The sequence below is a fragment of the Podarcis melisellensis genome, assembly GCF_964234715.1.
Source record: "Podarcis melisellensis genome assembly, chromosome: 3".
In the NCBI taxonomy this organism is placed as follows: domain Eukaryota; kingdom Metazoa; phylum Chordata; class Lepidosauria; order Squamata; family Lacertidae; genus Podarcis; species Podarcis melisellensis.
The window spans coordinates 119,366,531-119,393,106 of NC_138530.1; the positions used below are offsets into that span (position 1 = coordinate 119,366,531).

The 26,576-nt window shown below is 42.3% G+C and overlaps 1 protein-coding gene across 2 annotated transcripts; it reads left to right on the forward strand.

Annotated features, from left to right (window-relative positions):
- The first annotated feature begins 4,972 nt into the window (after positions 1-4,972).
- Positions 4,973-25,596, forward strand: OPN5 (opsin 5). 2 transcript variants are annotated; one of them, XM_081906490.1, is made up of 7 exons: positions 4,973-5,142; positions 8,610-8,762; positions 16,892-17,011; positions 18,290-18,460; positions 22,448-22,782; positions 23,842-24,086; positions 24,978-25,596. In XM_081906490.1, exons 2-7 carry the CDS (start codon positions 8,633-8,635, stop codon positions 25,051-25,053), a joined length of 1,077 nt encoding a protein of 358 aa, XP_081762616.1. In that variant the 5' UTR covers positions 4,973-5,142; positions 8,610-8,632; the 3' UTR covers positions 25,054-25,596. The 2 variants fall into 2 exon arrangements, with proteins under 2 accessions (XP_081762616.1, XP_081762615.1); XM_081906489.1 differs by lacking the exon at positions 24,978-25,596 and having other exon boundaries at positions 23,842-24,442.
- Positions 25,597-26,576: the final 980 nt, after the last annotated feature.

Genomic DNA, 26,576 nt, shown 5'->3' on the forward strand with positions numbered 1-26,576 from the left:
ACTTTATGTGATGCATTTATGCAGATGCTGAACAATATTAAACAGACTCATTAACTCAAATAAGCCCCTTTTCCTCTCTGATCATTATTCAATGGAAAGCAAATGGAATCTTGTGTATTGCGCTTATTTTGGCTAAGCATTATCTGGTTTCCTAATACAAGAGAACACTTGTGTGTGCAGTTTTCGTCAATTCCTTCAGTAAGGATAAAGAAACAGCACCACATGCCCCCTGGCCACGCGAGGCGAAAGAAAACGTCAGTGGCTGTGATCCAGAGCTCATCATATGCTGTTATCGGTAGCCTGAGGAAGTGGGCAGGGCCGTGGTTCCACATTGCAAAATATCTATGCCCTGCAATGCAGACAAGGAATCTGCATTCATAGATCTCACTCCAGAAAGCAAATCTACATGGAAAAATTGTTTGTTTATCAGTCCTGGAACTCAGCCAGCAGAGGGAGGAGGATTCTAGGAAAACCAGAATCACTTGGCTTTGCCTGTCATCGCCTCTACCGCCACCTACTGATGAGCTCCTGGAATCCTGCCCCACCAGCCTCACTGCACTCGGTTCATTTGGGGCATTTGCCTGCCAACAGCCTTTGTGACAGGTTAGTCTAATTGCAGGAACTTCTTCAGGGGATTTGAACCAGGATGAGTCGCATGAATGTCTAGTATTCCTTCTACCTAGGGTCTTGTTCCTCAAGCCTGTGCCTTCAGTTCCCAGCTCTGACTGGGACAGGCTTTTGGAGATGAAGACAAACACTTTGGAGCCCCGCAGACACAGAAGCAAAGGACAGGGCTTATCCAGAAAGCTCAGAGATAAAAGTCACTCACTAGTTTTTTCAGACAAAAGAAATAAATCTGTTTGCTGCTCATTGGGTGTGATGCGCAGCGTAAATTAATAATGCAGAGTTTTAAAGAATAAAAGCTTTACTGAATTAAAATAAACTTCTTCATAAACAACATGGTTCCAAACAGTTTGACTGAGATTACATACTGATCACAACTGAGGCAGACTGACTCTGACTGAAATCTTACAGAGAACACAGAGAGAAAATGGCTGCTCTTATAAGGAGAATGAGTCCCATGCCAGAGTGACAACTGCTAACAGATATCAATCAATGGCAACAGCTTCCTGAAATATGATCACACCTCCCTGTCAACACAGTGCAAACTTTGCAGTTCACAGAGGATATTTACTCCATCAAATCCAATATTTAAGGAATTGCTGTGTGTCTCTGTGCCATGGTCCTTCTGGACCATGAAAAACAACCAGAAAGAGCTGAGAATGTGACCGTCTCCTACATGCAAAATGACTGCAAATCTCCATACTTCTTTAATAACTTTGCTCTTCAGGTCTCCAGTGTGTTCTCCTTTCATGAAATAGAACAACAAAAGGGCATAGCTTTTTACTCTGGATGAGTGCTGCGTCAAAGCATCTGACTTGCAAACCTAAACCTTCTGTAAAGTATCCAGCAAAGACCTTAAACTGGTTCATCATTGACCATCATGTTCCCAGAATAAACTCTGGGGAAATGAAAGGGGAAATAAGGCTAAATCTCACAAACCACCCTTTCCCTCTGTTGCCTCCCTGTTATGCAATAAAATAAATGCCATTCAAGATATAGTGTGAATGCAGTGTTCAGTCTTATCCAATATGCTCTGTTGAATTGCAGTTTTGATTGTATTAGTTAATTTTATGTGATGTTGTGAACTTTATGTATTGCAACGTGTACTGGGGACTAGTATGGTGAAGAGTGTATTATAAATATACCATATACACTATATAAAATAAATACACTATGCTGGCTACCTATTACTTGCTTGTAAGTGCTGAACTATCAATTGTTACATAAAATAACTATCTGCTATTTTTCTAGCTCTTGTTTCCTGAGAGGCTGTATTATTAAAGAAATATTTGCACCCAAAGTTGCTTCTTGCCTATAGCTAATACCACAGCGTCATTATTGCGTATATGTGGGTAATGTTTTATTATGTTTTTATATATGTTGGAAGCTGCCCAGAGTGGCTGGGGCAACCCAGTCAGACGGGCAGGGTAGAAACAATAAGTTTATTATCATCATCTAAACCAATTACCATATATTAATGAATCAGATGTCTCTGCTTTTTTAAGATGCTGTCTAGCAAAGACATCACCTTGCCAACAAAGGTCCGTATAGTTAAAGCCATGGTTTTCCCAGTAGTGATGTATGGAAGTGAGAGCTGGACCATAAAGAAGGCTGATTACTGAAGGATAGATGCTTTTGAATTCTGGTGCTGGAGGAGACTCTTGAGAGTCCCATGGACTGCAAGAAGATCAAACCTATCCATTCTTAAGGAAATCAGCCCTGAGTGCTCACTGGAAGGACAGATCCTGAAGCTGAGGCTCCAATACTTTGGCCACCTCATGAGAAGAGAAGACTCCCTGGAAAAGACCCTGTTGCTGGGAAAGATGGAGGGCACAAGGAGAAGGGGACGCCAGAGGACGAGATGGTTGGACAGTGTTCTCGAAGCTACAAACATGAGTCTGACCAAACTGCGGGAGGCAGTGGAAGACAGAAGTGCCTGGCGTGCTCTGGTCCATGGGGTCACGAAGAGTCAGACACGACTAAACGACTAAACAACAACAGCAACAAATGAATCAGAAAGTGACAGATGAGGCTTCTGTCTCTGAGTTTTAAAGAAGTCTGTAGTTCTGCCGTTCATCGTCTCCCAAACATAGTCTTGCAATAATGGTGCAAACTTTGCCAGTGCATGTGGACATTTTTCAAAAACATTTCATGCAAATTGGTTAACCATTCTGAATAATGTTATATAAATATGAAAAATAAATAAGTATTTCAGATATATGGAAGCGATGAATGCTCTCTCACCCTTTTGCCCCATTGAGTAATGGCTATTTGGTCTTCCCTCTATCCCTACAAGAGAAGATGCCTTTGTGCAGAGGTTGCTGAACTTTTTTTACCCAGAGAGCCGCATCGCCCTGCTGCAATCTCTTGGTGTGAGGCGTCAAACGTGAGCAGTGGTTTGTGCCCCAAAAGTGGGCATGGCTACCTGACAGTCTCTAACAGACAGAAATAGATGCGCACACTACATGCAGATGCATCCCACAAATGTTGGCACACACCTACAAATGTTCCCAGGTTTCCCAGAGGCCTCTGACTGGTCCCTGTGAGATGGGCCTTTGGTCTGATGAAGTTGGCAACGGAGGCTGCCCAATTAGGGCATTGTCCCACCAAGGGAAATGCCAAGCAATTATTTTTATAGTTTTCCCCAAATCTCAAAACCACACTTTTTATTGCCCCCTCCATACTCAAGTCCTTTCATTTGAACTTTGAGAGACTCCTGGGTTTTTCCGTCAATCTCCCACTCCCCAGCTAGTCAGCTCTCTGCACCACTCAGCCAGTCACCATGTAAGGCCCAAAAGACCTCGGCCATCTCTCTTCCAGGCAGGAACAAAAATGTGATAAATTTGTATTTTACTAGAGCTGCAGATTCCTTTGCCCTGTTTTGCTGGTTCCAGCCTCTTGTTGTCACAACAGCAATCCAGTCATCGTGTACAAGGCCAGAAGGGCTGCTGCTGCTGCTGTGATGGGAGATGCCTTAGCTTGTTAAGCCAAGGAGGACACACATTTCTTTGGGGCCAGCAAATGGATGCTGCAAACCTGGCAACACTGGATTTGCCAAGGAGGTGCATGTAAAGTCCAGTGTTTGCAGGCCTGAATATCCTCCACCAATCCCGCCATCAAATTCAAGTGGGTGGGTACAGAAATAAGTTTGGAGAGGGGCAGGATCAGCCTGCAGACCAGCAGGTCAAGGCTGGAGAGAGGGAGGTTTGGAAGAGAGATTTCTTACTCTCTCGTAGCTGAGATAAGCACAATGGTGATTGCTCCAAGCACATCAAAATTTGTGTAGATTTGTTCCCCACAAAAATGCTTCAGCTAGGCTAGAATAAATTGTAGATGCTTAGCTTTGCAAATAAATGAATGTTTTACTCAAAGTGTTTCCAGAATTAACAGCAAACAAGTCTCCATCTGTTAGCAGTAAAATGAAGATGAAAAAGGTTCCAAATGACCACAATTATCTAGTATTATCTGGTGAAGGCAGTTGGGAGTTTGGTGGGGTCCCAGACTTCACAATCCATACTAAAGTTAAGAGATTGTTTTTAAGCATTTACATTCTTGGACAGTGGATTTTCAATGACAAAAATAAAATTACACAAGGACACATCTGTCTTCATTCTCTTTTTTCAATTCTGCCCCCTGAGTTTATCTTATCAGCAAAAGTAGACCTTCTTCATCCTCTTTAACCATCAATAAACTAAAAATACCCTACATGATGAACATCATTAGCTCAGGCACTTGCATTAATCAACTATGTTTGTAGAGCTTCTGTTTCTTTTATGGACACCAGATAACAGGATAATTTTGTTCTATAGACAAATCATCGGAGTTGCTTGTCACTGCTAAAGGGAGGCTCTTTCGGGCTATGTAAAATCCTCACCTTTTCAATTTGGTCTGTGGAAATCTATGTGTTGTTTTGGTTATGTCTCTAAACAAGTAACCTCGGGCTTGAAAGGTGACAAGATCTGTGAAATGTTGGCTCCTGGAAAAAAAAAAGTCAAAAATAGACGATTCATTCAAACAAGATTTGCATGATCCTTCCAATAATTATTGAATTTGACATAGTAAAACTGCTTCAATTTTTGCAAATGAACAGCAGCTAGCAGCAAAAGAGAATACCAGTGTTTATATGTGGAATTTCACCCCAGTCACAGGCAAAGTCCAGGACTGAAGCAGCATCTCCAGCATCTCTCTCTGCCTCTTGTTCTCTCATTGGCTCCTCAGAGCTCTGACTGGGCAGGTCCCCAAGGGGAGGGGCTGCTCCAGACGGAGAAAGAGCTCCAGGCAGGTGCTAAAACGCCAGACTCTCAAGCCCCAGCATGCGGGAAGCGGGGAAGGCGGGTGGGATGGAGCAGCACATCCTGCCAGGCTGTGAGGAAGCCCTTTCCTCTTCTTGACTACCACTTGCCACATCTCCGCTGAAAAGAGCACAATTCGGCATAGACAGTAGTCAAGGGATTACTTCTGATCTGGAAACCAAGAGCAGAGCTTGGAGGGATGTACTGTGCAAAACTCAAGACACAGGTATTTCCGAATTCTTTTCTAACTTTTAAGAACATTTTTGCTCAAGGGTACATCTGAGGGTTCTGCACGTGTGTGTGTGTGTGTGTGTGTGTGTGAGAGAGAGAGAGAGAGAGAGAGAGAGAGAGAGAGAGAGAGAGAAATATATGAGGTCATTTTAAGAATAACTTTTGTTGTCTGGGTAATGCCTTGCCCCACAAGAGAATACATAGTTGAAGGAGGGGCTTTTGTGCAGCTGCAATCTGTACAATACAGTGTGTCACATCTTTGGCGCTGCAAGAAAGCTTGCTGAGGAATCCTTGGCTTTTATTAATGCTCCTTTAGGCTTGCACAATGGAATCGGTGTTCCCCATTTACAAAGTTTGGGCATCATCCCATCAAATTTAGTTCCCATTGTTTTCAAGGAAATGTGATTTCAGTAAACGAGACTTAAGAAACTTGCATGGCACCTTTAAAACAAGAGACTGAGATTAAAATTGATTGGCTTATTTAATATAAAGATAATGTACTAATAGGGGGTTCAGATTGTTGCAGCTATCATGTCTAGAATCTTTTACTTGCCGATGCGCTATATTTATTTAAAGTACAAAAGATTTGGATTACAGCAGCATTAATCTGACAATAACACCTCCTCTTTTAGGGGTTTTCAAATGGCTTTAACTGAAAACCAGTTATCCATTTTACCTGTTGAAGAGTTTCACATACTCCCAAAAGAAGATGATGGTGCAAAAAAAAAAGGTCCTATTTTGTGCCCCTCTTTCAATTTTAAATGAACCAAAATGTTATTTTGTTGATCTCTCAGAAAAGGTAAGAATTCCAGGTGAAGATCCACAGTACAATCGGAATGCTAGCAGCAGCATTTCAAGTTAATAAGAGCTACTCTGGTATTCCCTTTTCTTCCTTCCTTTTCAGGCAATAATTTAGGCAGGAGGCAACTTGAATAATATATGACAATAAAGAAAGTGAAGGAGGTGCTTTAGTTTAGTTTATAAGCTTTTAGTGTGAGGGTTGTGACCATTCAGTTGTGTCTAATTACGGGGCGGATCCTATTCATGTCACAACCACTATTTTTCTTTGTCTTTTTACACTTTAACAGGAGAAAGAGAATGAAAAAGACAAATATGCATAACTAAAATATAAAAATTCCTGTATCTGGTGATGGGAGTTAAATGGGAATGGCAGGTCTGGAAAGGTTGATGAAGGCTCTCCTATTAGACACTGACAGCAATCTAGCACCGTGGTCCTCAACTCAACTCTTCCAAAGTTGTCCAATATGACTGTAAAACCACCCAAATCCTGTGGGGTGGAATTCATAAAACCATTACTTAAATCGCAGAGCTAAATTGTTTTGAGCGAAAGGGAGTCCAAGGCTGGCCATCCACCCATTGAGTCCACTCTTTTCTCTCTCACATTTTTTCCGTATTGCATTCAAATATAAGTCCATCCTGTCACTCTTTCTTGCTTGACCCACAGAAACCAGCAGAATCTGCCATTTGTTTGGTGGATACTGTATAAGAAAAGGTAAAAAACAAACAAACCCTAAACCTCCAGAGATGCTACAGGCATTTACCTTCTGCTGTCACGCTATATTTGTAAAATACTACATCTAAGCTTTTCACCATGCTTCCTGCCTTGCCCAACTTGGGATGTGATATTGAAATATCTTTAATACAGGACAGGTAGATGCAGGGCAGAGTGTCGGGGAAGTTCTTTCCAAGGCTTCCTTGGCTCACATCCCCCGCTGACACTCTTCTTTCCCTCCGTTCTGCTTGTTGCGTCTTCTCCTCCACCACAGAAAGCTCTTCAGAATTGGGACTTAGTGTTTTGTTTTTGCCTACATTGCCCTTTCAAGTTCTTCAGGCAAATAAGGACACAGCTCAAAAAGGTGTACTGTGTTTTCAAAGAAAACTCAACAAAACCATTCTTGGTATAAAGTAAAGAGTTCTAAAATACTTTCTTGCATGTAAGTCTCCTAATATGGCCAGGTAATTGCATCTGCATAATAAAATCCATGGCTTCACAATTATAATTAATAATTATTTGATTATATCTTTGAGCTGGTGCTTCTCATGTTTTACCATCAACTTTAAGGGTCTGCCTGCCTCCACACAAGTTGGAATATCGTTTCAGAGGAAGAACTATGAACCTATTTATTAAATGATTGAACATATAGACGAAATTCTGCTGGAAAGTTTTTTTATTTCTCTGTATGGAAACCCTTGGTAAATAGCAGAGAGGAGATTTCCTGGTGGAAAAGCACCACTTCCAGCTAGGGGGAAAGTCAAGCAGGTCTCCCCCCCCCCCATTTTGTTTCAGTGTCTCACTTAAAAAAATAAAAATCGCTCCCATCGAAGTGAATGGGAAGGAAAGCCACTTCAGGTCTTGCAACAGACATGACTAAGACCTGTTATTTTCAATAGGTCTACTCTGAGTAGTACATAGATTCAATTTCTTACCCTCCCTTCACCGTAAGGTCCCAGGATAGGTTACAGCAATATAAAACGTTAAAATTTGTTGGATGCATTCCTTAAACATTTGGGCAGCTATAGTATTGCACCCTAAATAAAAAGGAAGATCTTTGATGGTGTTTCAGGGATATCTTCCGTTTGGCACTCTCGAGGAATGTGGGCTGAGGCGCAACCTTCAGCCATCTGTCCTCAAACAAGTCGTCCTCCATTCTGGTTCCAGTTAAGCCCCATGGAAGGCTTTCCAGAAGCCTAATGGTGTCCTGGGAGGGATGTTTGAGGTGTGGAAATCACAGCGCACAGGCAGGGAGGGCCATCCTTCTGCCTGCAGCTGCTGCTCTCAGTATAATTGCTACTACAGTGGTACCTCGGGTTAAGAACTTAATTCGTTCTGGAGGTCTGTTCTTAACCTGAAACTGTTTTTAACCTGAAGCACCACTTTAGCTAATGGGGCCTCCTGCTGCCGCCAGAGCACAATTTCTGTTCTCATCCTGAAGCAAAGTTCTTAACCCGAGGTACTATTTCTGGGTTAGCAGAGTTTGTAACCTGAAGCGTCTGTAACCTGAAGTGTCTGTAACCCGAGGTACCACTGCATTTACTTCCATATTATTAATTATTAGGCTTGTTCACCCCAGCTGACCATTCCACTGCCCAGCACATGAATAATTATAAGAATAAATTTTGCATTAAAATTGTTACGTGGTTACATCTTGTAAGTACCAAACCATTAACAGGGCAGTGCTTAGCATGCCTACTCAGAAGTAAGCCTCCACATTCAGTGATGCTTACACCCATGTAAGTGTGCATAGAAGTGCCCAGTTGGTGCAGCCAACACCATTTAATCAGTTTTAATCAAACACAAAATCAGAGGTGGCCATTTCACATTAAAAACTTTCATCAAATAGGAATAAAGTTTTGGTATTTCCCCATTTTTATAAATGAAAAGGTTTCTAGATTTGTACCATTGTGCCAGGTATGCGCCATTAATATTATTCTACTTCTCAGGTACTAATTTCTATTTGACTGAAATGGACTCAAAACAAAATATCTCATTTGAAGATGGCTCTCTTCCTCCCTACGAGCAACATGAAGACCCCTTTGAATCAAAACTCTCAAAAGAAGCTGACATAGTTGCTGGATTTTATTTATTAATAATTGGTAAGATTCTCAAATTATTCCCGTGAATATACCGTATAGTACTATCTCTGGATGTCTGCAAAGGAACTAGATATATCCAAGTATCAACCATGAAAATAAAGTGTGGGTGGATAATATTAGTTTTGATTTCCATCGTGCCCTAATCCAATGGGGGGACCCCACCCCCTTTATCCCCCCTTTGGCATGATAGCCATTTTCCTGTTATTAGATGGTTATGGGGATTCCAAAATGTATTGCGAATGCAAACTTCATAAGCCATTCATCTGTTAAAATTTGGCCTCAAGGTGGCTCACATTATGTCAAATCAACAACAATAAATAGAACAGAGCACATATTGGGGGAAATTACAAATAATCATAACAGGTAGAATTCACCATTGGGGGGGAGGCACTTCTGTTTGTGCAGCAAAGCTTGGCGTACTTTTCCTCTCCCTACAGCCCCCTTTGCACCTCCCAAATCTGCCCTAGAGCGTCTGCCCAGAGGGATGCAGGGGGGAGAAGAGGAAAAGGAAACCTTGTCATGCAAGCCAAAGTCTGCCATCTGGTCCAACCCCTGCAATGCAGTCTTGTGACCAACGCAGAGTCTCGTGCTCTAGCGACAGATGCCACTGGCCTCGGCCCTGTAGGAAGACATGCCAGGGTTTCAAGCCTTTGCTCAAATGGGAAAGCCCTGATCCACAAGAAGCCCTCCTATGGAAAGGGGCATGTGGGGCGGAACAAGTTTATGCTCCTGGCCCTCCAAGGCTCGAGGGGCTGCCAGGTCAGAAGCAAGCAGCTGCGTCTTTGTTGGGCTTCCCAATTTTCCAGAACCTTGAGCCCAAGAAGTGAAGCGAAGAGAAAGGAATGGGCTTTGGGCCGCCATCCCCGTCCCGGGACGCCCCAAGACCTGAGTGAGTAGCGCTAAACTCTCCGAAAAATAAAGACAATGGGGACGAGCACCAGGCTATATCAAAACTTTAAAACAGAAAGCTGAATCAGGAGAGCCGCCATAACTCGTCAGTTCAAACTGCAATTTAAATTACCTTGCAGCAATTACACTACAATAAGACTGAAGACGTAGGGACGCAGGTGGCGCTGTGGGTTAAAGCCTCAGCGCCTAGGACTTGCCGATTGAAAGGTCGGCGGTTCGAATCCCTGCGGCGGGGTGCGCTCCCGCTGCTCGGTCCCAGCGCCTGCCAACCTAGCAGTTCGAAAGCACCTCCGGGTGCAAGTAGATAAATAGGGACCGCTTACCAGCGGGAAGGTAAACGGCATTTCCGTGTGCGGCTCTGGCTCGCCACGCTGGCCACGTGACCCGGAAGTGTCTCCGGACAGCGCTGGCCCCTGGCCTCTTGAGTGAGATGGGCGCACAACACCAGAGTCTGTCAAGACTGGCCCGTACGGGCAGGGGTACCTTTACCTTTACCTTTTTAAGACTGAAGACATTTCATCAGAATCTAGAGAGCCGAGACGGAAAAATTCTTTATTACAACTTACACTGTGCATAAAGACAAAGGAAGAGGGGGAAGGGAGATATGAATGGAGTAGTCTCCACAAACATGGATAAAGCACAAAGACTTGTGATATCTAAAGACGGGAGACTACCAAAGACCTTTTTTGAAATGACTGACACCATGGACCTTATAGACATTTGGAGAACAAGGAACCCTCTAGAAAGAGAGGGAACCTTCTTCTCTGAAGCAAAAATGACATGGACCAGAATTGACCAAATCTGGATTTCTAGTAATCTGGCATCAAGAGTGAAAAAAATAGAAATCTGCCCAAAAACCTGCTCCGACCACAATGCTGTAAAGATGGAAATGAAACAAACAACAGCGGGAACATTTAGATGGAGAATGAATGACACCCTCTTAAGAGATGAAGAAATTTACCAGAAGGCCCAAAAAAACACTAAAAGATTATTTTGAAATAAATTTGAGAACAGAAGTGGAAAAGAGAACAATCTGGGACGCAAGTAAAGCCGTGATGCGCGGTTTCCTTATTCAACAGAATTCTTTAAAGAGGAAAAGGCAAAAGGAGAAGGAAGAGAAAATTTTGGAAAAGATGAAAGAAGCAGAGAAGAAATTGAGATCTAACCCAAAGTCACAACAGATATTGAGAGAAATAAAATACTACCAGATGCAATATATGGAGCTGACGAATCAGGAAATAGAATGGAAAATAAAACAGATGAAACAAAAGACTTTTGAATCAGCAGATAAATGTGGGAAACTGCTAGCATGGCAACTGAAAAAAAGACAAAAATTGAACACTGTGACATCTCTTGAAGAAGATGGGAAAACTATCACTAGACCAAATGAAATAAGCAATTGTTTTCAGAGCTTCTTCAAAAAACTGTATACACAAGGGCCAATAAATGAACAAAAAATAGAGGAATTTATTGGAAAACATGGACTATCAAAAATTTCAGAACAAAACAGGAGGATCTTAAATGGGAAAATAACAGAACAAGAAATAGAGGGTGCCATTCAGAACATGAAAGTGGGGAAATCACCAGGACCAGACGGCCTAACGGCAAGATACTACAAAATGTTAAAGGAATGGTTAATTCAACCATTGAAAGAGGTTTGCAATCAAATACTAGAAGGGAAAAGGGCTCCTGAATTGTGGAAAGAGGCATTCATCTCACTTATACCGAAGACGGAGACTGGGAAAAACCAGGTTAAAAACTACCGGCCTATATCCTTATTAAACGTGGATTACAAAATTTTTGCAGATATCTTAGCAAAAAGACTCAAAGGAGTATTAGCAGGGGAGATTCATAAGGACCAAGCAGGCTTTCTCCCAGGAAGATATATGTCAAGTAATGTGAGGAATGTCATAGACATTTTGGAATTGCTGGAAAGAGACATCAACAGAAAAGTAGTTTTGATTTTTGTGGATGCGGAGAAAGCTTTTGACAACATTTGCTGGAGCTTTATGAGGAAGAATCTCCATGGGATGGGGGTAGGCCAGGGATTCGAAAACGGTATTGGTGCGATATATTCTGAACAAAGAGCTAAACTAATTGTGAATGGTATGGTTATGGACGAAATCCCAATAGAAAAAGGGACACGACAGGGATGCCCAATATCTCCCCTTCTTTTTATATCGGTCCTGGAGGTTTTGTTAAATATGATTCGAACGGACCCGCTGGTTAAAGGAATCCAGGTCGGAGTGAAACATTACAAACTAAGGGCTTATGCAGATGATATAGTTTTAACACTGCAACAGCCAGACGAGAGCACCAAAAGAGTGTTAGATTTAATTGAAGCATTTGGTCAAGTGGCAGGATTTAAACTGAATAAACAAAAAACAAAAGTGTTGGGGAAAAATTTAACATTGGAAGAAAAAGATAGATTTCAGAGTGTAACTGGTCTGGAAATAGTAAAGAAAGTGAAATATCTGGGGGTAGATGTAACATCAAAAAATACCAATTTATTTAAGGATAATTATGAAAAATGCTGGACAGAAGTGAAAAAGGATCTAGACACATGGTCTAGGCTGAAACTTTCCTTGTTAGGCCGTATTGCTGTTATTAAGATGAATGTATTGCCAAGAATGCTGTTTTTGTTTCAAACATTACAAATTCTGGACAAGGTGGAGTGTCTCAAGAGATGGCAAAAAGATATCTCTAAATTTGTCTGGCAGGGCAAAAAGCCCAGAATTAAATTTAAGATCTTGACAGATGCGAAAGATAGAGGGGGTTTTGCCCTGCCGGACTTAAGGCTTTACTATGAGGCAGCAGCTTTCTGCTGGCTGAAACCATGGCTACTTCTTGAGGACACTGATATCTTGGATCTAGAAGGATATGACAATAATCTAGGTTGGCATGCGTATCTATGGTATGACAAGGTGAAAGTTCACAAGGGCTTTAGAAACCATATTGTCAGAAAGGCTCTGTATAATGTTTGGATTAGATATAAGGATCTACTTGAAAGTAAAACCCCTAGATGGTTGTCACCAATGGAAGCAAAGGCAGTCAAAAAACTTAATATGGACTCTGACTGGCTAAAATATTGTGAAATCCTAGAACATGATGGTGAAAAATATAAACTTAAGAGCTATGAGAAGCTAAGGTTTAAGGTTCGAGATTGGTTGCACTATCATCAGATAAATGAAGTATTTAAGCAAGACAGGAAGATAGGATTCCAGAGTGAAAGGTCTAAGCTAGAAACAGAACTATTGGAACCCAATACTAAGAATCTTTCTAGAATGTACAATTTGCTGCTGAAATGGAACGTACAGGATGAAACGGTAAAATCAGCTATGATTAAATGGGCACAGGATGTAGGTCATGATATTATGTTCGCTGACTGGGAACAGTTATGGACCACCGGTACCAAATTTACGGCATGTTCTGCCTTGAAAGAAAACATAATGAAGATGATCTATAGGTGGTACATGACCCCAGTCAAGCTGGCTAAGATTTATCATTTGCCCAAGAATAAATGTTGGAAATGTAAAGAGTCTGAAGGAACCTTCTATCACCTTTGGTGGACCTGCCCAAAGATTAAGGCCTACTGGGAAGTGATCTATAATGAAATTAAAAAAGTCCTTAAGTGGACGTTTCCTAAGAAACCAGAGGCCTTTCTCTTGGGTATGGTGGGCCAATTGGTACCGAAGAAGGATAGGACATTCTTTATGTATGCCACTACAGCAGCAAGAATTTTACTAGCAAAGTATTGGAAGATGCAAGAACTACCTACTCTGGAGGAATGGCAGACGAAGCTGATTGAATATATGGGACTGGCAGAGATGACCGGCAGAATCCGCGACCAGAGGAAGGAGGCGGTGGAGGAGGACTGGAGAAAATTTAAAGTGTATCTTGAGAACTGTTGTCAAATAAAGGACTGATAAGATGTCGAGGGGTAAGATATAAAGAATTACAGCTGTAAACTATAAATTGCAGGGAATAAATTTTAAGGAGGAGATATATAGAAATGGACTGAAGGGTTGCTAAAAAAATTGTAAAACAAGGATGCAAAGTAGGAGAGGTATGGGGAAGTCTTTCAGTTCGTAAGGTTCTTTTTTTTGTGTATATGTTTTGTCTTTCTCTTTTGTTGTATTGTATTCTTTCTATGTTTTTTGTTGTGAAAACCCAATAAAAATTATTATATAAAAAAAAAAGGAAGAGGGGGAAGGGAAACCAGGCGGAAACACACACACCCCCATATCAGAATTAAAGGCAGAAAAACAGAAAATATCCTTAAAAATAAAGCATCGGGAGAAAGAAGTGCGGCGTGGGGGGGCGAAGCGGGAAAGCGAAGGATGCCATGAAGGGCGGAGGCAGAAGCTACGGCTGAGTTGGTCGTGCGGAGGAGCAGAGGAGGATCAAGAGAGCGAAGGGGAAAGAGGGGGGAAACGGGAGAGAACAATGGCTGGAGACCAGCAGCGAGCAAAAGTGAAGAAAAATGGCCATGACAAGAAGCTGAGTCATCGCCTCCTCCTCCTCCTCACGGCTGGCTGTAACAGGAAGAAACTTCGATTCATGGCCAAGACACCACCAGAGTGAATAGATACAACCAAGATGGCAAGGACACCTAGTGGAGGGACAAGGCAACTGCACCTCCAAAGATAGAAATTGGTTTTTATATACCAATATATATATACCAATACCATCTGCCTCACGACTATAGGAGTATCCCATCCATCCCAACAACAGAATCTACTATTCAATTCCACAAGACTGTTCAAGTAATAAATTCCACAAGACTGCTCAATTAATCAATTTTATAAGCATTTACTAACCTGTATGAATTCAAAGAGCCTGTTGATTTATATTGATGCTATTTGTTGTTGTTTAGTCATTTAGTCGTGTCCGACTCTTCGTGACCCCATGGACCAGAGCACGCCAGGCACTTCTGTCTTCCAATGCCTCCCGCAGTTTGGTCAGACTCATGTTTGTAGCTTCGAAGACACTATCCAACCATCTCGTCCTCTGTCATCCCCTTCTCCTTGTGCCCTCCATCTTTCCCAACATCAGGGTCTTTTCCAGGGAGTCTTCTCTTCTCAGGAGGTGGCCAAAGTCTTGGAGCCTCAGCTTCAGGATCTGTCCTTCCAGTGAGCACTCAGGGCTGATTTCCTTCAGAATGGAGAGGTTGGATCTTCTTGCAGTCCATGGGACTCTCAAGAGTCTCCTCCAGCACCATTGATGCTATAATGTAATGTAAAAAGCAATTGATTGCATGGGTCCCTCAAAGTTTGTAAAGTAATATAATTTGGTAAACTGATAAATCTGATACATTGGTATTATGCAATTTAACGGATATAAAGGTGTACACATAGAATTACAAAAAGAAATGAATCCCTTTTTATTTAATTGGGGTGTGTTATATTGCTCCTCAAGTTATCATTGTTAAAGGAAGGATTTGGAATTTAAGATCTAGTAACCCCAAATGGGGGGTAGTTAACTGACCAAGTACCACCCAGTTCTCTCTAAAATAATACTGAGGCTCATTTTTAATTTTAATTCTATATATTTTCTTAATATTTTTATTTCATTTCATTATTTTTGTTGGAAAACTGTAAATAATAATCAAAAGGAGTCAACTAAGACTGAGACAAAGTTTATACTTGTGTATACATAGAAAGACAGTCATAATGGCAAATAAGAAAAATCAAACCACACAAATGACCTCCACAGTAGCCTCAAGACATCAATCAGCTGAACTAGACACCAATGTAGACCAAAGAGAGCTCATCATAGGAATGAATAAATCAATAAATGACAATCTTGATAATATGGGCAGCAAGATAGAACAGAATTCCAAATTAATAATGGATCTATCTGGACAGCTAAAAGATTTGACTATCAAGAACATGGAAACAGAGAAAACTGTTCAAGATCTAAAATCCAGAACTAATAAGCATGAGGAACTCACAAAAGAAATAACTAAGAAGATCCATAACGAGAATAAAGACCTGAAGAGGGTCCAGAATACAATCATGGAGGAAATGACGGAATTAAAGAGAGTGCAGGAGGAATTAAAGAGAGTGCAGGAGGAAACATTAGACCAGATTGCAATTCTTGAGATGCATCGAAGGGAACTCATTCTGCGCTTTAGAGGTGACCCAGAAACTCAAGATGAAGATATAGAAGCTAAACTATCAAAAGAGCTCACCAGTTGGCTAGGAGTACAAAAAGATGAATTGCTACAAGATATAGATAAAATATTCAGAATAAGATCAGGAAAACAGGTGATTGACGAGAAATATAATAACATACAAAGAAATACCAAAAAGACTTCTTAAAAAGAGACTGAATTACAGGACAATAACAGAGGCCTTAAAGAGCAATCATGTAAGGGAATTCCCTGAGAGGATTTCCTTTACATTTAACGACAGGAGGAAGACCTTCAGATCTGTTGAATAAGTTTCGAAATTCTGGCAAAGATATAAGAGAGAACTGGGGGGAGAGGCATCACAGGAAAGCGAAGAGACACTGGAGGCCACGGGAGGGGAGTGATAACAACAAACAGCCCAAATCCATATATTTCTATTGCACGTCTTTGAATATTGAAACTAATAAAAATTGATGAATTTAAATATTATCTCTTGGAATATTAATGGTTTCTTGATTCTGTGGGTGAATTTTTAACAAAATGAAAATAGAAAGCAAAAATGGGTGCGTTGTCTGCTGTGTCTCATTGTCCCAAAGGAAACCTGGATCCTGAGTGAACACTTGGAGCCCCTGGGATCTTGCACAGCTCAGAGATTGGGGTGGCAGGCAACACTGCCATTCCAATGAAAATTATTGCCCCCCCCCCCACATCCCAAGGTACCCCAAGGGGACTTCCTTTTTGGCGTTCACCCCCTCCTCTCCAACTGCACAACAGCATTTGCATTTTTAGACATGCACAGATTGATGTGACATCTGATGTGGCCTTTGGAGCCCATAGTGTGATGATGGTGAAGAAGCTTCATTTCGTTGCGCCATGGGGTGAATCTTGTGGCAAAAGAATGTCAAGGAAAGGGCAATGGCTGAGCTCTCCAGCTCTTTATACTAGTCTTGTTCATTTCAAGAATCTTACAGTTCGTTTTCATTGCTGTGTATGCAAGTGGAGCAGAAATTATTTCAGTTCTGGGGAAAATATTTTGAAGTTTCTTTTGAGTACACCGACACCATTTTTGTTTGATTTTTCATTACAGGGATTATGTCCACTTTAGGCAATGGATATGTCCTTTATATGTCTACACAACGGAAAAAGAAGCTGAGGCCTGCGGAAATAATGACTGTCAATCTAGCAGTGTGTGACCTGGGTATTTCAGGTAATTTAACTTGAGCGGAGCTGAGAATGAAAATATTACCATAGTTCCTGTTCCTATGGACAGGCGTGGACTCTACATGGTTTTCACATTCAGATTTCGGTTGGCATCATTTCTGCCTTGAGTAATGATTATAGAAAATCATTAGTGACATTCAAAGGCCCAAATGTTTAGCACTTCCACAGGTTACTTGGTCTAACATATAAGTGATCAACATTGTTAAATTGATTACTTAAACATGACAGCTTTGTTTTCTTTTTAGCCTTATATTTAATCATTTATTATTTTAAGAAACACTGAAAATTGTGTGTGTGTGTGTGTGTGAGAGAGAGAGAGAGAGAGAGATTCACAAACAGCAGAAATGAGGAATCCTGCAAATTTAGATGTTCTTACCAAAATCTGCTGTGCTTCCTTGAACCCACTGTACATATTCACTCTGATAGCTACAGTGTGTGTTCTCATGACATCATTCTGCGACATTTTTCATTTAAAAAAATTCCAGTTCTGAAGAAATGTAGCCTTATTTTAACAAGAATAATGAAATAATTTATATCACTTAAGTTACATTAATATTCAGGTGACTTATTGAAATCACATAATTCACACTTTCAAAACAAAAACAGCAGCTAGAACTGCCATGGTTCATATTTGAAGGCAAATTTGTTCCGGCAAAGCAGTATTAGGAATATCATGGGAAGATAAAATTATCTTAAAATAAAATAAGCAACTTTCCCACCTCCAGCTCCTCCCTGCATCACAATTCTTTCACGAAGACTTCTCTCAGTCTCAATGACCTTGCCTGGGCTGCCTTCCATTGCCCCTGCTCCCCCCTGAACTCTCCATTGTCCATATGCTATATAGCGCCTTGCATCCTGCTAGGGATAAATAAAAATTTATTGGTAATGATATGAGATACCACCTTGCACCGGGAACCCCATCTTGGTCAAATGTGTTTTGGAAATTAAAATGTTTAGAATTCAAGCGTCAGAGTTCTGAAATTACGTAATAGCTGAATGTCAGCAAAACATTCTAGCTTACTAATCTCTACCTGAGAATGAATAATTATCCAAGTGTTGTTGGTTTTGGTTGTTGTTCTTCTCAGTAATTTATTTGCATAAAAAGGCAGATCTGTTTATACTCTGTGAATCCTGCCATGTCATTCTGTTTTTGAATATGCTGTTTTGCGCTGCTTGAAAAGTTCGCTTTCGCGCATCTCCTTCTTGAAATGCTGCTTTGAGGGCGGCTGTGCAAGATCATTCAACTCTGCGCTTTCCTTTCCAGTGCTGGGAAAGCCTTTCAGCATCATTGCTTTTTTCTCCCATCGATGGATTTTTGGTTGGAATGCCTGCCGCTGGTATGGATGGGCAGGTTTCTTTTTTGGCATCGGAAGTCTTATTACCATGACAGCAGTCAGCCTGGATAGATATTTCAAAATCTGCTACTTATCGTATGGTAAGTGACCGGGTGGGCTGGGGAGGATTAATCTCCCTCCTTTATTTTGGAAACTAGAGAGTAAATTTCTCTTTCCATCAATTTAAGCGGCAAACTTTTGTTCAGAGGACTGTCATCCAAGAATTGTGTCCTTGTAAATGGGCAAGAATTAATAAAAATCCCTTTGTGCTCATAAAATTGATGTAGAAAACATCAGGAGGTCTAAAGTCATTTGAATAGTCAGATGGTTAGTTAAACATAACTGTAGTGTTATAATTACTTTAGAATTAGAATTTTGAGTGACTGCTATGAGTTGGATAAGATGGGTAGAAATTAAAAAGCAGACGAGAAATCCAAAACTATATAGTTAGGCATAATAAACTAGAAAAGATTTCTTAAATCTTAGATTTAAAAAGTTTTTAGAAAATATCTGGCCAACAATATCACAGACCCAGATAAAACACAATCCAGATCTATTTCCACCCACGTGGAAACTCTGAGCAGTTCCACTCTGAGCCTTTTCTCCAGCCTGTGTATGTGTTTGTTCAAGCGTGAGTGCATGCGTGCACAAGAGAGAGATTTTTTGCCAGGATCCTGGCATTAGGGAAAGGGCCAAACACTGCTACTCATCTCACTGCTGGTCCAGATCCTGATTTGGATGCAATGCAACTGATTTAAAAGAATATTTAAAAGGGTGTGAAGGCAGTGTTACCTGAAGGCGACAGACAAATCACAGAGATCGGAAATCTATAGAGACCATGTCTGAGCTCCTCTCTAGCTGAAAAGCAATGGGATAGCTGTGCCCTGACTCACCTTAACCCTCCAGTTTAAGAAGGCAGATTTCCTAAGCTCTGAAAAGAAGAGGAAGCAAAAGGGGCAAAACCTGAGAGGCCACATTTAGCTTACAGTATAATGTCACGCCCCCTTTGAATAACTCAGAGAAGGCTATGAACTATGTCAAGCAGGGCACTCAAGATGGACAGGTCATAGTGGAGAGTTTTGACCAAACGTGATCCACCTGGAATAGGAAACGGCAAGCCACTCCAGTATCCCTGCCAAGAAAACTCCATGGACAAAGACAACAGGCATATAAAAGTTATGACGCTGGAAGATGAGCCCCTCAGGTCGGAAGGCGTCCAACATGCTACTGAGGAGGAGCGGAGGACAAGTACAAGTAGATTCAGAGCTGATGAAGTGGCTGGGCCAAAGCCAAAAGGATACTCAGTTGCCTGGAAGCGAAGGGAAAGTCCAATGCTGTACATAAAAATATTGCATAGGAACCTGGAATGTAAGAACCATGAACCTGGGTAAGTTTGGTGTGGTAAAAAATGAGATGGCAAGAATAAATATTGACATCCTGGGCATCAGTGAACTAAAATGGATGGGAATGGGCGAATTCAGTTCGGATGACCATCATATCTACTACTGTGGGCAAGAATCCCGTAAAAGAAATGGAGTGGCCCTCATAGTCAACAAAAGAGTGGCGAAAGCTGTACTGGGATGCAATCTCAAAAATGATATCATGATCTCAATACGAATCCAAGGCAGACCTTTTAACATCACAGTAATCCACGTTTATGCACCAACCACTGGTGCTGAAGAAACTGAAATTGACCGATTCTATCAAGACTTACAACACCTTAGAGATATGACACCAAAGCTCTTCTTATTATAGAGGATTGGAATGCTAAAGTAGGGAATCAAGAGATAAAAGGAACAACTGGCAAGTTTGGCCTTGGAGTTCAAAACGAAGCAGGGCAAAGGCTAATAGAGTTCTGTCAAGAGAACAAGCTGGTCATCACAAACACGCTTTCCCAACAACACAAGAGATGACTCTACACATGGATATCACCAGATGGGCAGCATCGAAATCAGATTGATTATATTCTCTGCAGCCAAAGATGGAGAAGCTCTATACAGTCAGCAAAAACAAGACCTGGAGCTGACTGTGGCTCAGATCATCAGCTTCTTGTAGCAAAATTCAAGCTTAAACTGAAGAAAGTAGGAAAAACCACTGGGCCGGTAAGATACCATCTAAATCAAATCCCTTATGAATACACAGTGGAAATTAGGAACAGGTTTAAGGATTTACATTTGCTGGACAGAGTACCTGAAGAACTATGGATGGAGGCTCTCAACATTATACAGGAGTTAGCAACGAAAACCATCCCATTCCATGTATGGAAGTGAGAGCTGGACCATAAAGAAGGCTGATCGCCGAAGAATCGATGCTTTTGAATTATGGTGCTGGAGGAGACTCTTAAGAGTCCCATGGACTGCAAGAAGATCAAACCTATCCATTCTTAAGGAAATCAGCCCTGAGTGCTCACTGGAAGGACAGATTCTGAAGCTGAGACTCCAATACTTTGACCACCTCATGAGAAGAGAAGTGTGATGGCCTGGGAATTGGATTCAGAGGCTGAACCTGAGGAACCCCAGCCTGCACTGGAGTCCCCGCCTCCAGGGCTGGCTGAGCCAGGGCTGGGGCTTGAACCTGAAGGGCCATCACCTGTGCCGGATCCTCAGGAGTAGACACCAGCTGAATCCACTCTGGCTCCGGAGGTGATCAGGGACCCATTGCCTGCAGGTGCTCCACTATCAGCCATGTCAGGGGAAGGTGAGATTGCCTCTGGGTCCAGTAACCCTCCAGCCTCTCCTGAGCTGCAGAGGCTCAGGGCAGAGAGGCGGAGGGAACTAAGTTCTCGCAGGAGGAGTGCTCGCCTTAAGGCCAAGAGAGGCGAGTCACCTGTGGGCCGGGACCGCCCTATGCCTCAGAGGAGATAAAGGCCAGTCAGCCCAGTCCCAGGTTGCGGGAGCAACATCGTTAGTAACCTGTTCCTGCTGGCACCCTGTCCTGCTCTTCCAGAGTTCCTGACCACGCCCGGCTCCTGGCCTTGGACCCCGCTTCGCCCTTGACAGACAGCCTCCATACTCTCGACCCAGGACCGGACTCAGACCACGCCGCATGGTAAAGCCCCCCCCCCCCCGGGACCAGCACAAGAAGACTCCCTGGAAAAGACCCTGATGTTGGGAAAGATGGAGGGCACAAGGAGAAGGGGACAACAGAGGATGAGATGGTGTGACAGTATTCTTGAAGCTACCAGCATGAGTTTGACCAAGCTGCGGGAGGTAGTGGAAGACAGGAGTGCCTGGCATGCTCTGGTCCAGGGGGTCACGAAGAGTCGGACACGACCAAACGACTAAACAACATAATGTCATGCAGATTCCCTGTAAAGTGCAAGTATGCAAAGAGTAGCAATTCCACAATAGATGTGGAAGGAGCCTAATGTGTGGGGGTTGTGATCTTGCACCCCTGGCAGGACCATCCAGATTGCGCCCCCCAGACACGGACAAATTAGCTCTTTTTTCTGCCTCTCCTCCAACCCCCCCTCTCCATCCATTCAATTCCTCACACACTTCAGTTGCTCACACACTAATCAATATTTTTATTTATAGATGTATTTATGGACATATTTTAGCCAATTTTCTGCACGCGCCCCTTGCCTGCCTAGCGGGGGCCCTCCTCACCCCCCTAGCTACAGCCCTGTGTTTTCATGGGGTCACTGCCATATGAGGAGGGCACCGAGATCAATGGGAAGGGCCCGTACAATTATGCCAAACCTCCATGGTTGGTAATTTAAACATTCTCCCAAGGACTTTTAAAAGGTCTGATAAATTGGATTACTCACATGTGTACATGTACAGTGGTACCTCGGGTTAAGTACTTAATTCGTTCCGGAGGTCTGTTCTTAACCTGAAACTGTTCTTAACCTGAAGCACCACTTTAGCTAATGGGGCCTCCCACTGCTGCTGCGTCGCCAGAGCACGATTTCTGTTCTCATCCTGAAGCAAACTTCTTAACCTGAAGCACTATTTCTGGGTTAGCAGAGTCTGTAACCTGAAGCGTATCTAACCTGAAGCATATGTAACCCGAGGTAACACTGTATATTTATTGCATAGGCATGTTTTTAGCATTTACTTAGCAATAATACATTTATTCTTTTCTAGGTACTTGGCTAAAGAGATGCCACGCCTTTATCTGCTTGGGAATAATCTGGTCTTATGCTACGTTTTGGGCAACAATACCATTTGCTGGCTTGGGAAATTATGCTCCAGAACCATTTGGGACCTCGTGCACCCTGGACTGGTGGCTAGCTCAAGGTTCTGTGGCTGGACAAGCTTTTATTATGAATATCCTTTTCTTCTGCCTCTTATTCCCAACTGCAGTGATCATGTTTTCCTATATTAAAATAATAGCAAAGGTCAAGTCATCCACAAAAGAAGTAGCTCATTATGACACCAGGATTCAAAAAACCCATGTGCTGGAAATGAAGTTAACTAAGGTGGGTACAGGACTCCCAGTGGTTTTTGGAAGTCATCTGCTTGGACTGAAGGATAAAAGCTCAATCAAACTTTTGCCTGCTCACCCAGAGAGCATAGGCATATTTTTGTGCGCTGTTATGTCCAAATCACAGTTTTGTATCCATCTAAATCACGCGGATGGCGCTGTGGGTTAAACCACAGAGCCTAGGACTTGCCGATCAGAAGGTCGGCGGTTCGAATCCCTGTGACAGGGTGAGCTCCCATTGCTAGGTCCCTGCTCCTGCCAACCTAGCAGTTCGAAAGCACAAAGTGCAAGTAGATAAATAGGTACCACTCCGGCAGGAAGGTAAACAGTGCTTCCGCGCACTGCTCTGGTTCGCCAGAAGCGGCTTAGTCATGCTAATCTGGAAGCTGTACGCTGGCTCCCTCAGCCAATAAAGCAAGATGAACACTGCAAACCCAGAGTCGTCCACAACTGGACCTAATGGTCAGGGGTCCCTTTACCTTTACCTAAATCACACACAGAAAAGAAGTCACTCGACTTGGGCTAGCCATGTCCATGGATTTCAGAGGGCCTTCTCCAAGCATGACTGGTGGATCCATGGGGTGAACAGTATGTCTCCCTCCCATCCGTACCCCATAGAGGGTGATGGGTGGATAAGAAAATATCATACAATCTGCCACATCCATGTGATTTGCCTGCCTATTATTGGAGCACCATGGAAGAAGAAAGAGGCTGTTGCAGTATTGTATGAATTAGTCCTAACCTTCAGTGGAGTCCTTCCATTCTAATTTTTGCCACTGTTTTATATATATATATATTATCTTATTCTTAACCTTAAGCATAGATGTCTGCTAAAAGAATGTCTGTGTTATACCAAGTGGAAATAGATCTGAATATAAATGTCAAAACTTAAATAAATGTGTTCTGCTTTTCTCAATGTGAAAAATACAAAATCTGCTTGCTTCACAGTATCTGCCTTTTGTTATACAGCTCACAATGTACAGTATATTCATATGTCTATTATACTAAGTGGGGTTTTATCCTCATCATTTCATGAAATGAATCTTCTCACCAGGTGGCGATGTTGATCTGTGCAGGATTCCTAATTGCCTGGATCCCCTATGCGGTTGTCTCCGTCTGGTCAGCGTTCGGAAGGCCGAATTCAGTTCCCATCAAAGTTTCTGTGATCCCAACCTTACTTGCAAAGTCTGCCGCTATGTACAACCCTGTCATTTACCAAGTCATTGACTGCAAATCTGCCTGTTGCCGGCCATGTCCTCTCAAGCCACTGCAGAAGAAAACCTCCTTAAAGAGATCCCAGTATGTTTTTCAGAAGTGGCCAATTTCTGCATGCTGTTGTCAGAGTACTGGTGTGAGTTTGGGGGGTCAGTCTGTTTGAAACCTGAGTCCCTTCTAGATTACGGGGTCCTGGATCCAGTAAGGGTTGTTATATGTGGGGAAATAACCCAAATAGCATAAATACGCTACAGTCTTCACCGCTCCTCCTTCCAAGGAAGGCAAAGGCCTAGGACCCCTGGAATCTCTCACTGCTCGGAGACTGGGGTGGCATGAAACAGTACTTTTCCAAAGACGTGTAGGACTTGAGGGATTGAAATCCATTTCTGAAAATACATGGGGTTTGTAACATGACAACAATATGAGCCAGGGGACCAAACTTGAAGGTCCAATAATTCATATATTGAGGGTGAGGATTAGCATTTAAGGAATGCAGATATACACCCCCCCAACATATTCCTTCCTCCACCCCAAGCACTATTCATCCAGCTGAATATACTTCTGGTATCAGGATCAGTGGAGGAGAAAAAGTGCTTAACAACAACAACAAAAACTGTAGAAAGTACGTTAATCTTATGGGCAGGAGGGTTTTGTATTCCGCATTAATTTTTTACCCAATTCTGTTCGAGTTCTGTGTTTTAACATATGGAAATGCCGTATTTACATGAGATACTCCTGTATTTTAGTTGTTTTAACATTTATTCAGATTTTAGGTGTCTCAAGATAGCAGTTTTGTGGGCCATTTGATAAATACACACTCATTTTCCTTGATTGTACTCAGATATTACTTGGGATTCAGTTGTGCAATCTAAAGAGGGAGGAAAAGTCTGGGTGAACACCTTATTTATTATTTAACATTAATCAAGATTAATATGACATCAAGGTCATATGACATTATTTTATTTCTTCCCATAGGCCATATACAATATCTGCAGATAACAATTCTGAAGTAATTAATGAAACTCAACTGGACAGCGAAGAAACTCTGTAAACAGTAATTTTAACCTACCAAGCAACTCTTTTCTTAATTGCTTCCTTTACAACGTTTAACATTAATTTAGCTCTATTTTGCTGTGTTTTTATTTGCATGCATTTTTCCATGCCAAGTGAAAGATCCCCCCCAAAAAAATAATTGTTTTGTTTGTGTATGTTATAAGAATGTAAACACAAGCTTCATTCTTGCAAAGTGCTTGCCAGACAAGGTTGACATCTGCTCTGCTCTGCTTTCATTCATTAAAATATATCCACTCTGGTCAGCAACAGCCATACATAAGCAGCAGACTTCATTGGGCAAATGACTCAAGGTCAACCCCCGCAGAAAGATTGTTTACGATGTGTGTTTCTTATTGAGTTGAAAATTGTTAAACAGAATTGCAAGAGTAATGGGTGTCTCTCCATGTGGGCTGTTTGCTCACTCCCACTTCCTGGGCATCCGGTTGCTCCCACCAGTAATTTGTGTTGCTGTGCACACATGACATCAGCCACAGTTCACTTCTAACTGGTAGTTCCTTGAGAAATACTGTGGTTTTATGTGTCCTACCACCTTTGATCCAATTTGAAAAGGACATCTATGTTCCCTCTTCACCCACTGACGTGAACAGAACATGAGATTAGAGACACAGCAAAGGGGGGGAAAGGTCCAACTTCACTGTGTTTTAAGCTGGTGGTGTGTACATAGTCATAGTCTTCATTTGCCGTAGAAAATATATAATACTTATGAAAATGTACTTGCAGAACAATAAGAAAATTGCAATGCAACATTTTCAAGATATGAGTAGAAGTAGTGATTCAAAATTTGTTGTTGTGTGGCCCTTCCCATGCCTTCTGCAGCAAGTACTTTTCTCTAGTCCAGGAAAGAGGTCTCACTGTGCACTAAAGTGCTGCTGATGGGATGGCCATTTAGTCCCTTGGAGCTTCTGGGCTGTGCGCCATGCAAGCGGGGCAGCACATCAGAAAGGGGGCTGGATTGAGGGCTAAGGAGCCATCCTTTCAGAGTTCCTTCTCAAAACCACATCCCACTTTAGATCTGGAGCAATATTGATTGCCTCCTGCTCTAGGTACGTAGATTGCTGAGACTGCAGCACCATGTATGAATGATTTATTACCGCGAGGCAGATAGTGTGAAAATTGTGTTATTAGATGGCTTTCTTTTAAAAGGTAATTTACATGTTAATGCAAGGGACGCGAGTGGCACTGTGGGTTAAACCAAAGAGCCTAGGGCTTGCCGATCAGAAGGTCGGCGGTTCAAATCCCTGCGATGGGTGTGAGCGCCCGTTGCTCGGTCCCTGCTCCAGTGTGGTGTCCCAGAGCCAGTGTGGTGTAGTGGTTAAGAGCGGTAGTCTCGTAATCTGGTGAACCAGGTTTGTGTCTCCGCTCCTCTACATGCAGCTGCTGTGTGACCTTGGGCTAGTCACACTTCTCTGAAGTCTCTCAGCCCAACTCACCTCACAGAGTGTTTGTTGGGGAGGAAGGGAAAGGAGATTGTGAGCCGCTTTGAGACTCCTTTGGGTAGTG

Excerpts from the sequence above, each read along its gene's own strand:
- OPN5 (XM_081906489.1), top strand. The coding sequence starts at position 8,633 with ATGGACTCAAAACAAAATATCTCATTTGAAGATGGCTCTCTTCCTCCC. Across the intron at positions 18,461-22,447 it reads AATCTGCTACTTATCGTATG|GTACTTGGCTAAAGAGATGC; the intron begins GTAAGTGACCGG and ends ATTCTTTTCTAG. Across the intron at positions 22,783-23,841 it reads TGGAAATGAAGTTAACTAAG|GTGGCGATGTTGATCTGTGC; the intron begins GTGGGTACAGGA and ends TCTTCTCACCAG.